This window comes from Mesoplodon bidens, assembly GCF_964165515.1.
Source record: "Mesoplodon bidens genome assembly, chromosome: 2".
Lineage (NCBI taxonomy): Eukaryota > Metazoa > Chordata > Mammalia > Artiodactyla > Ziphiidae > Mesoplodon > Mesoplodon bidens.
The window spans coordinates 131,011,765-131,023,982 of NC_138177.1; the positions used below are offsets into that span (position 1 = coordinate 131,011,765).

General features: G+C 40.3%; 1 protein-coding gene across 1 annotated transcript in view; it reads right to left on the reverse strand.

Moving 5' to 3' along the window:
* Nucleotides 1-1,630: 1,630 nt before the first annotated feature.
* CACHD1 (cache domain containing 1) overlaps nucleotides 1,631-12,218 on the reverse strand; it is a 231,837-nt gene continuing 221,249 nt past the window's right edge. Inside the window, exon 27 of the mRNA XM_081225215.1 lies at nucleotides 1,631-3,391. Within this exon, the coding sequence (XP_081081341.1) occupies nucleotides 3,153-3,391 (239 nt within the window). The 3' untranslated portion in view covers nucleotides 1,631-3,152. The remainder of the gene's footprint in view (nucleotides 3,392-12,218) is intronic.

The following is a 12,218-nucleotide window of genomic DNA, read 5'->3' on the forward strand; positions in this document are numbered from 1 at the left end:
TGGTCAGAATGGCCATCATCAAAAAACCTACAATAAATGCTGGAGAGGGTGTGGAGAAAAGGGAATCCTCTTGCACTGCTAGTGGGAATGTAAATTGGTATAGTCACTATGGAGAACAGTATGGAGATTCCTTAAAAAACTAAAAGTAGAGCTACCATATGATCCAGCAATCCCACTCCTGGGCATATATCTGGAGAAAAACTTGGTTTGAAAGGATACATGCACCCCAGTGTTCACTGCAGTACTATTTACAATAGCCAAGACATGGAAGTGACCTAAATGTCCATCGACGAAAGAATGAATAAAGAAGATGAGGTACATATACACAATGGAATATTACCCAGCCATAAAAAACAAAGAAATAATGCCATTTGCAGCAATACGGAAGACCTAGAGATTGTCATACTGAGTGAAGTCAGACAGAGAAAGACAATTATCATATGATATTGCTTATATGTGGAATCTAAAAAGAAATGGAACAAATGAACCTATTTACAAAACAGAAATAGAGTCACAGATGTAGAGAACAAACTTATGGTTACCAAGGGGGAAAGGGGGAGGAGGGATAAATTGGGAGATTGGGATTGACATATACACACTACTATATGTAAAATAGATAACTAATAAGAAACTACTGTATAGCACAGGGAACTCTACTCAATACTCTGTAATGACCTATATGGGAACAGAATCTAAAAAAGAGTGTATATATGTATATTATAACTGATTGACTTTGCTGTACAGCAGAAACACACACAAAATTGTAAATCAACTATGCGGCAATAAAAATTACTTAAACAAAAAAAAAGAAAACAAACAAAAACAAACAAGCAATGTAATCTGTGGGGCAAAAGGAGCCAATATTGATTGCCATGATGAAAAATTTCCAAAACCTTATTTTTCCTTTTAAATAACAACAAGAACACAAACAAATGTTTAAACAACATTATATGCAATGCTTGGGGAAGAAGACAAAAAGGTAACTTAGCAGATCAAAACTTCAACCAAAACTGCACAAACCTGTATGTCATATTCTCCAGGAACTGCAAAACTTGGTTATGTTCTTATTCACGTATAAGTATTCAATCACTTTCCCTGAAAGTTCAGGATGGGGAGAGATTCTTATCACAAAAGACACAAAATACATTTCTCTCATTGTCTTTGAGTAGGCTATCCGTATTTTATTTTTTAAGCTCTAAGTTTTGTGATTCTTTTCTTGAAAACAACCAGGTTCTCCTCCACCAAGAGGCTAGTGTCATAACACAAAGACTCTCAACTTGAGAAATGACCCCAGTGTTCCATGGAGAGGTTTGATATTCTGGGAGGAAAGTCATTCATTCCCTCCAGCAGTTAGAGAAGAGCCATTTACTTAATATTAATGACACTAATTTAGATGCTCAGAATGGGGGAGCTATGCTCCACACATTTTATTTGCTTTTAATCTCATCCCATTGGAGTCTTAAATTTCTTTGCATAGTCAAGATGGTCAGGAATCCCCTGAAGTTGACTGTGGCACTGAAAGGAGGCCTACTTTCAGTTTGGCAACTGATCTGCTAGGTTACAAAGTGAATATAATTTGCCTTGAGGCACAAGAAGTGGTCCATTAACAAATCACTATAGCCACTAAGACTGTCCGTTCATACAGTTTATTTCACTAGACTGCAATTTTATACACAGTATGAAGAGGTTTCCTGATAGCACACATATAGTTTACTTTCTGTACTGCTGAAGAACCACTTTTATTTTTTTTTACATTATATCGTAATACCCTATCATTAAAACATTATTCAGTGAATTTTTTCCAACTACATATAAACGGAGATTTACCACACACACGGTGCAAGAATGTCTTTATAACATATTTGGATCACAAAATGTGAATCTAAAATACATCACTGTAATTAGAACACTACTATAAAATTACAATGCCCCATGTTATATTAGCCAGATTTGATTACCCTCTGTATACATCACAAAGCAGTTTGGTGGGTGTCTTCTTGGATGACTGGCAGCAGCTTTTAACTATGATTTCAAAAGAAATCTTTATTTAGGAATCAAAATTTTGAATTTGAAAAACTTCTTCCTTTATGCGTTCAATATTCTCAGAATCAAAATGGGACATTAAAAAATTTATAGTCTCTAAAACAAGGAGAATAAATCCAACCCTCCTTTAGCTGAAAGGCTGGGGGTGTAATATTAGGTTTCGTAGAAACCTAAGGAAAGCATTGTATGGGAAATGGAAATTAGTTAAAAAGAAACATAACATTTCTTTAAAAACTTCCTGGATTCCTCTGCCCCCACACCACCTCTGTCACCACCTCTGTCAAACACAGAAAAGAATACTGCATTGCAAATCAAGATCTATTTCCATGAAATGATGTTCAAAAGAAAATGTATGTAAACAAGTCAGAGAGAAAGATTTCTTCATTTCCCCATTTTTGTGGAGTGAGGCAGTGGGATGGTATCAGTTAAATAAGATCTAGAACTCCTTAATCAAAGAACCACTTCATTATACACAAAACAGCTAGGGATAATTGGTGAAAATTTCTCATGTGTTTCCTTTTCTTTCCCCCAAAGTTTGAGAATGTTTGAAAGTTCAATAAATAGTAGAAAAATAATCCTTTACTTAGAAATTTTGAGATGCATCATTTAGAGCTTAACACGAGTTCCATACAGCAACTGTGGTATCTAGGTACCGCTAAGAAACCAGGTGAAATCTTCAAAGCACACATTTCTCTCTGCATGTGCCACGTTCCCAGTCTCCGCTGGAACATATTTTTCTCTCTTCCAGTTAAGGAGAGCCGAATGTTTCGGGCTCCTCGGAACATTCCCCTGGCTCAGCTTAACCAAGGCTCCCAATGTTTCATTTGTAGGTTCCATCTCTGCTTAGAGGTTTGCTTCTGTTCATTCCATTGGTATTATGGCAGGTTCATTAATCAGACTTACTTCCCCTCCATTTCACCACCAGCCTCGCATCTTCACAAATGTGATTTTGTCGTTGTTTCTCTTGTTTTGAAATATGTTAACAGGCAGGAAAACGAGTTAAACGACTCTAGACAAAGCACAGACACAAGTGGATTTGATGCTGGCTCTCTCTCCCTCCAGAACATTCCATATCTCCCAGATCTCATCTTCTGATGGAGGTGAGGAGGTTAGCATTCCGCGTCGACAGTGTGTACGGTCACGGCCGCCTGCAGGTGGTGGCTGTGATGCAGTGTGGGGTGGTGAAGGCGGTAGTGGTGGAACTTGTGACTTAGGAGGGCAGCAGTCTGAGGTGGGGTGTCCAACTCCAAGTCTTCATCGTGGTTTCCCACGTCCACCCCAGCCGACAAGGGGTCGTTGGTGCACGGAGGGTTTTCGCTGTCTTCCTGTGGGCTCATGGTGCTGTAACCTAGAAGATGAACACAACAAACAGGCAGCTGAGAGCTTCCAGATGCAGGGAGGAGACGTCACTGCAGATTTCTGGGGCACTGGGAGGCGCTCCTACCTTTGTGTTACATAAGTGTCAACGTTTGCAGACTGTCAGCAGACCTCGAAGTGACTTATTTTTAAAGAGATCTTTTGTTAGCTCTTGCCTTAAAGCAATTACACAATAAATACATAATCATTTTAGACAATACGAACAAGAACCCTTTCCCCAAATGCCCAAACCAAGAAAACCAAACCAAAAATCACCCCAATCCTTTCTGATCCATAGACCCCACAACTGACATTTGGGGAAATATCCTCCTACACTTTTCCCTGAGATAAGATTAAGGCTATTTTTTATTTTTGAGGGGCAAAAACAAACAGCTTCAAGACAAAGATCCTAACAGGACTCAGGTCAGTTGGGGGCTGGTGGGGGAAGCTGAGCTTCAAAATGCCTGAATGTGAGGCCACAGTAAGAACAAAAACAGCTACTGCCATGGCAGCCCTGGTGTCATGTAATTCCTACACACCAACAAGGCACATATTTTAATGTCCATTTTACAGGTGAGGGAAATGATGATCAGAGAGGTTAATGAACTTGCCTGAGTTCCAGTCCCTAACAGAACACTAACTCTGCATACATTCGTAGCAACTAGCAAAAGAATCAGCTATTCTCTGTGTAAGCTGGTTCACTGTATTTAAAGATTAATTTCTTTTGGTATTCTAAGTAATACATGTTTCAAAAGAAAATGCCCTTGCTGATCAAAGGATTTCATTCCAAGAACCTTGGCATGCTTTTAAATATTGCAAACAAAAAATCCCCTTTAAGAATTTGGAGAAGTGACAGCTCATTAATATTTCCACTGCATCTACAGTTAGCATCAATCAGCACTCACCCGAGGGTAGCGCTAGTCACATCCATGGCTGCAAAACTGACGTGCTTGCATCCTAACCAAGCAGGAACAGTTTGTGGTTGAAAATGATATGCTTCGTGCAAAAATGAGAGAGGCAATTCTCAGTCCTCCATGAAATGTTGTTCAAACAACATAATTCTTTCGGTCCCACTCAACAAATATTTATCAGGCACCTACTATGTATAAGACACTGTGTTGAGCACTGCAGGAGACCCGGAGACGAAAACCTGATCCCTGCACAAGGAGCTGATACACTAGTGCTTGAGAAATAAAACAAGTACAAGCATAGCTCAGTTCAATTATTCATTTATTGAAGACCATCAGGAGGCTGAAAGGAGAGACTATGAAACACGAATAGGAGATGTCCCTTTTCCTTAAGGATTTCACCACTGAGTAAGAGACACATATTTACAAAATTAGCCTTATTCTAGTGCAGATAATGGTAAGTGCTATAATGGAGGTTTAATTGAAATCCAGCAGAGGCCTTAACTAATTCTGGCTGGAGGACTGGGAAAGCATCACAGGAGAACTCATACTTTAGTTGGGCTTAAATGGATGAGTAGGACTTTGGTGAAGTGGCTAGGAGTAAAGGAACGGACGAGTATGGCCAAGAGGTGTAGAAACACAAGGCTATTCTTACACCACGTGGCTAGGATGAGTGCTAGCAGGTAGATGGAGGAGACACTTTAACTTACAAGGTTTTGAGCAGACCAGAAAAATAGCACGATCATTTCTGTATTTTACAAAGAGAGTTCTGGAGTGCCTCCCATCAGGAAATTTACATAAGCCTCTTAGATAGCCTCATCCACCAGAGGGCAGACAGCAGAAGCAAGAAAAACTACAATTCTGCAGCCTGTGGAACAAAAACCACATTCACAGAAAGATAGACAAGATGAAAAGGTAAAGGGCTATGTACCAGTTGAAGGAACAAGATAAAACCTCAGAAAAACAACTAAAAGAAGTGGAGATAGGCAACCTTCCAGAAAAAGAATTCAGAATAATGATAGTGAAGATGATCCAGAACCTCAGAAAAAGAATGGAGGCAAAGATCGAGAAGATGCAAGAAATGTTTAACAAAGACCTAGAAGAATTAAGGAACAAACAAACAGAGATGAACAATACAACTGAAATGAAAACTACACTAGAAGGAATCAATAGCAGAATAACTGAGGCAGAAGAATGTATAAGTGACCTGGAAGACAGAATGGTGGAATTCACTGCTGCTGAACAGAATAAAGAAAAAAGAATGAAAAGAAATGACGACAGCCTAAGAGACCTCTGGGACAACATTAAACGCAACAACATTCGCATTATAGGGGTCCCAGAAGGAGAAGAGAGAAAGGACCAGAGAAAATATTTTAAGAGATTATAGTCAAAAACTTCCCTAACATGGGAAAGGAAATAGCCACCCAAGTCCAGGAAGTGCAGCGAGTCCCATACAGGATAAACCAAAGGAGAAACATGCTGAGACACATAGTAATCAAATTGGCAAAAATTAAAGACAAAGAAAAATTATTAAAAGCAGCAAGGGAAAAATGGCAAATAACATACAAGGGAACTCCCATAAGGTTAACAGCTGATTTCTCAGCAGAAACTCTACAAGCCAGAAGGGAGTGGCATGATATACTTAAAGTGATGAAAGGAAAGAACCTACAACCAAGATCACTCTACCTGGCAAGGATTTCATTCAGATTCGATGGAGAAATCAAAAGCTTTACAGACAAGCAAAAGCTAAGAGAATTCAGCACCACCAAACCAGGTCTACAAGAAATGCTAAACGAATGCCTCTAAGTGGGAAACACAAGAGAAGAAAAGGACCTACAAAAACAAACCAAAACAATTAAGAAAATGGTCATAGGAACATACGTATCGATGACTAGCTTAAACATGAATGGATTAAATGCTCCAACCAAAAGACACAGGTTTGCTGAATGGATACAAAAACAAGACCCATATATATGCTGTCTACGAGAGACCCACTTCAGACCTAGGGACACATACACACTGAAAGTGAGGGGATGGAAAAAGATATTCCATGCAAATGGAAATGTGAAGAAAGCTGGAGTAGCTATACTCATGTCAGATAAAATAGACTTTAAAATAGAGAATGTTATAAGAGACAAGGAAGGACGTTACATAATGATCAAGGGATCAATCCAAGAAGAAGATATAACAATTATAAATATATATGCACCCAGCATAGGAGCACCTCAATACATAAGGCAACTGCTTACAGCTATAAAAGAGAAAATCGACAGTAACACAATAATAGTGGGGGACTTTAACACCTCACTTACACCAATGGACAGATCATCCAAAATGAAAATAAATAAGGAAACAGAAGCTTTAAATGACACAATAGACCAGATAGATTTAATTGATATTTATAGAACATTCCATCCAAAAACAGCAGATTACACTTTCTTCTCAAGTGCGCATGGAACATTCTCCAGGATAGATCACACCTTGGGTCACAAATCAAGCCTCAGTAAATTTAAGAAAATTGAAACCATATCAAGCATCTTTTCTGACTACACTGTTATGAGATTAGAAATGAATTACAGGGAAAAAAATGTAAAAAACACAAACACATGAGGCTAAACAATATGTTACTAAATAACCAAGAGATCACTGAAGAAATCAAAGAGGAAATAAAAAAATACCTAGAGACAAATGACAATGAAAACACGATGATCCAAAACCTATGGGATGCAGCAAAAGCAGTTCTAAGAGGGAACTTTATAGCTATACAAGCCTACCTGAAGAAACAAGAAAAATCTCACGAAAACAATCTAAACTTACACCTAAAGGAACTAGAGAAAGAAAAACAAACAAACCCAAAGACAGCAGAAGGAAAGAAATCATAAAGATCAGAGCAGAAATAAATGAAATAGAAACAAAGAAAACAATAGCAAACATCAATAAAACTAAAAGCTGGTTCTTTGAGAAGGTAAACAAAATTGATAAACCATTAGCCAGACTCATCAAGAAAAAGAGGGAGAGGAGGGGCTTCCCTGGTGGCGCAGTGGTTGAGAGTCCGCCTGCCGATGCAGGGGACACGCGTTCGTGCCCCGGTCTGGGAGGATCCCACAGGCCACGGAGCGGCTGGGCCCGTGAGCCATGGCCGCTGAGCCTGCACCTCTGGAGCCTGTGCTCTGCAACGGGAGAGGCCACAGCAGTGAGAGGCCCACATACCGCAAAAGAAAAAAAAAAAAAAAAAAACCCAAGGAAACAAAAAAAAAATAGAGGGAGAGGACTCAAATCAATAAAATTAGAAATGAAAAAGGAGAAGTTACAACAGACACCGCAGAAATACAAAGCATCCTAAGAGACTACTACAAGCAACTCTATGCCAATAAAATGAACAACCTGGAAGAAATAGACAAATTCTTAGAAAGGTATAATCTTCCAAGATTGAACCAGGAAGAAATAGAAAATATGAACACACCAATCACAAGTAATGAAATTGAAACTGTGATTAAAAATCTTCCAACAAACAAAAGTCCAAGACCAGATGACTTCACAGGTGAATTCTACCAAACATTTAGAGAAGAGTTAACACCCATCCTTCTCAAACTCTTACAAAAAATTGCAGAGGAAGGAACACTCCCGAACTCATTCTATGAGGCCACCATCACACTGATACCAAAATCAGACAAAGATACTACAAAAAAAGAAAATTACAGACCAATATCACTGATGAATAGAGATGCAAAAATCCTCAACAGAATACTAGCAAACAGAATCCAACAACACATTAAAAGGATCATACACCATGATCAAGTGGGATTTATCCCAGGGATGCAAGGATTCTTGAGTACACGCAAATCAATCAATGTGATACACCATATTAACAAACTCAAGAATAAAAACCATATGGTCATCTCAATAGATGCAGGAAAAGCTTTTGACAAAATTCAACACCCATTTATGATAAAAACTCTCCAGAAAGTGGGCATAGAGGGAACCTACCTCAACATAATAAAGCCCATATACGACAAACCCACAGCAAACATCATTCTCAATGGTGAAAAACTGAAAGCATTTCCTCTAAGATCATGAACAAGACAAGGATGTCCACTCTCACCAATATTATTCAACATAGTTTTGGAAGTCCTAGCCATGGCAATCAGAGAAGAAAAAGAAATAAAAGGAATATAAATTGGAAAAGAAGAAGTAAAACTGTCACTGTTTGCAGATGACATGATACTATACATAGAGAATCCTAAAAATGCCACCAGAAAACTACTAGAGCTAATCAATGAATTTGGTAAAGTTGAAGGATACAAAATTAATGCACAGAAATCTCTTGCATTCCTATACACTAATGATGAAAAATCTGAAAGAGAAATTAAGGAAACACTCCCATTTACCACTGCAACAAAAAGAATAAAATACCTAGGAATAAACCTACCTAGGGAGACAAAAGACCTGTATGCAGAAAACTATAAGACACCGTTGAAAGAAATTAAAGATGATACCAACAGATGGAGAGATATTCCATGTTCTTGGATTGGAAGAATCAATATTGTGAAAATGACTATACTACTCAAAGCAATCTACAGATTCAATGCAATCTCTATGAAATTACCGATGGCACTTTTACGGAACTAGAACAAAAAATCTTAAAATCTGTATGGACACACAAAAGACCCTGAATAGCCAAAGCAGTCTTGAGGGAAAAAAACGGAGCTGGAGGAATCAGACTCCCTGACTTCAGACTATACTACAAAGCTACAGTAATCAAGACAGTATGGTACTGGCACAAAAACAGAAACACAGATCAATGGAACAAAATAGAAAACCTAGAGATAAACCCACGCACCTATGGTCAACTAATCTATGACAAAGGAGGCAAAGATATACAATGGAGAAAAGACGGTCTCTTCAATAAGTGGTGCTGGGAAAACTGGACAGCTACATGTAAAATAATGAAATTAGAACACTCCCTAACACCATACACAAAAATAAACTCATAATGGATTTGAGACCTAAATGTAAGACCGGACACTATAAAACTCTTAGAGGGGGCTTCCCTGGTGGCGCAGTGGTTGAGAGTCTGCCTGCCAGTGCAGGGGACACGGGTTCGAGGCTTGGTCTGGGAGGATCCCACGTGCCATGGAGCAACTAGGCCCGTGAGCCACAACTACTGAGCCTGCGCATCTGGAGCCTGTGCTCCGCAACAAGAGAGGCCACGATAGCGAGAGGCCCGCACACTGTGATGAAGAGTGCTCCTCACTTGCCACAACCAGAGAAAGCCCTCACACAGAAACGAAGACCCAACACAGCCAAAGTAAATATTAAAAAAAAAAAAAAAAAACCTCTTAGAGGAAAACATAGGAAGAACACTCTTTGACATAAATCAGAGCAAGATCTTTTTTGATTCACCTCCTAGAGAAATGGAAATAAAAACAAAAATAAACAAATGGGACCTAATGAAACTTCAAAGCTTTTGTACAGCAAAGGAAACCATAAACAAGATGAAAAGACAACCCTCAGAATGGGAGAAAATATTTGCAAACGAATCAACGGACAAAGGATTAATCTCCAAACAGCTCATGCAGCTCAATATTAAAGAAACAAACAACCCAATCCAAAAATGGGCAGAAGACCTAAATAGACATTTCTCCAAAGAAGACATACAGATGGCCAAGAAGCACATGAAAAGCTGCTCAACATCACTAATTATTAGAGAAATGAAAATCAAAACTACAATGAGGTATCACCTCACACCAGTTAGAATGGGCATCATCAGAAAATCTACAAACAACAAATGCTGGAGAGGGTGTGGAGAAAAGGGAACCCTCTTGCACTGTTGCTGGGAATGTAAATTGATACAGCCACTATGGAGAACAGTATGGAGGTTCCTTAAAAAACTAAAAATAGAATTACCATATGATCCAGCAATCCCACTACTGGGCATATACCCAGAGAAAACCATAATTCAAAAAGACACATGCACCCCAATGTTCATTGCAGCACTGTTTGCAATAGCCAGGTCATGGAAGCAACCTAAATGCCCATCGACAGACGAATGCATAAAGAAATTGTGGTACATATATACAATGGAATATTACTCAGCCATAAAAAGGAACGAAATTGAGTCATTTGTTAAGACGTGGATGGATCTAGAGACTGTCATACAGAGTGAAGTAAGTCAGAAAGAGTAAAACAAATATCGTACATTAACGCATGTATGTGGAACCTAGAAAAATGGTACAGATGAGCTGGTTTTCAGGGCAGAAGTTGAGACACAGATGTAGAGAACAAACGTATGGACACCAAGGGGGGAAAGGGGCCAGGGGGTGGTGGTGGTGGTGTGATGAATTGGGCGATTGGGATTGACATGTATACACTGATGTGTATAAAATTGATGACTAATAAGAACCTGCTATATATATATATATATATAAAAAAGAGAGAGTTCTGGGACTTCCCTGGAGGCGCAGTGGTTAAGAATCCGCCTGACAATGCAGGGAACGTGGACTCGATCCCTGGTCTGGGAAGATCCCACATGTCGTGGAGCAACTGAGCCCGTGTGCCACAACTACTGAGCCTGCGCTCTAGAGCCAGCGAGCCACAAATATTGAAGCCCGCGTGCCCAGAGCCCGTGCTCCGCAAGAAGAGAAGCCACCGCAATGAAAAGCCCGTGCACCGCAAGGAACAGCAGCCCCCGCTCGCTGCAACTAGAGAAAGCCTGCGCGCAATGAAGACCCAACACAGCCAAAAATAAATAAATAAATTTATATATACAAAAGAGAGAGAGTTCTGGTGGCAGTTTGGAGGCTGAATAAAAAGGAGAGAGAGGGAGGCAGTTAGGAGGTTATTGCAACAGCCCAGCTGAGAGTTGTTGAATTAAAACTATGGGATTGGACAGACAGCTCTGGGGGGTGGAAACAGTAGTAGTTCATCAGCAATTTGATGTGGGGGGCTGGGAGGTGAGGGGTGGTTAAAGAGGACTGCAACTTACAGTCAGGATGGTGAGAGTGTGACTCCGAGATCCTGAGTCTCCGGGAAGGTAACGAATTTTGTTTTTGCACATCTTGATTTTGAGAGTTTGTGAATAACATATGTAGAGATACCCAGCCAGAAAAACAGGCACGTTGGCCATAAATCAGGACAGAAGAAGGAGAGTTCGTTGTTGTGTGTCCAGCATTACTGAATGCCCTCTTGGTGCCAGATGCCAGGCTAGGGGCTCAACAGAAAAAGGGGTAAGGTGAGGCCCCAGCTTCTGAGAAGCCCATAGTCAAGAAGGGGAAACACAGGTGCGAAACCAGAGGCATTACAAAGGAATACCAAAGCTGATGAACTTGGCTTAGGATCCTGGAGGAAGTGACCCATGAGGTGGCCCTCACGGGAGAGAGGGGTTCACTAGGTAAAGAAAGGGGTGGAAGGTACTTCAGGCAGGGAGATGAGCATATTCAAAGACCAGAAGACTGAAAGGCTCCATCGATTTGAGGAATGGGGAAAAGCTTCACGTGTAGGAGAAAAGAGCAAGAGATGAGGCTGGACAGGCGGGCTGAGACCAGACCAGCAAGGCTGGTCAAAGGGCAGGGGGAAGGTAGATGGCAATAACATAACGTGTGCTTTAAGATGAGCCCTTGTAGCAATGAGGAGGCTGGCCACAAGGAAGGAGGGATCTGAGGCTCGGAGGACAGGGGACTGAGCATCGGCCCAAGAAGACGGCAAGGCCGTGAAGTGGGACATTAGCCGTGTTTAAGTGGGAGCGAGCAGCTGTTCAAGTTCAGGGAAGGGCTGGCTCTGGTGACCAAATGGACCTCCTGGTGAAGATGCCAAGAGGGTTAATATCCTTGAGGTTTCTAGGTTCAGATGCTGGAGGAACAGTGATGCCTTTACCCAAGATTAAGAGATCAGGAGCCAGAACAAGATTCTCAG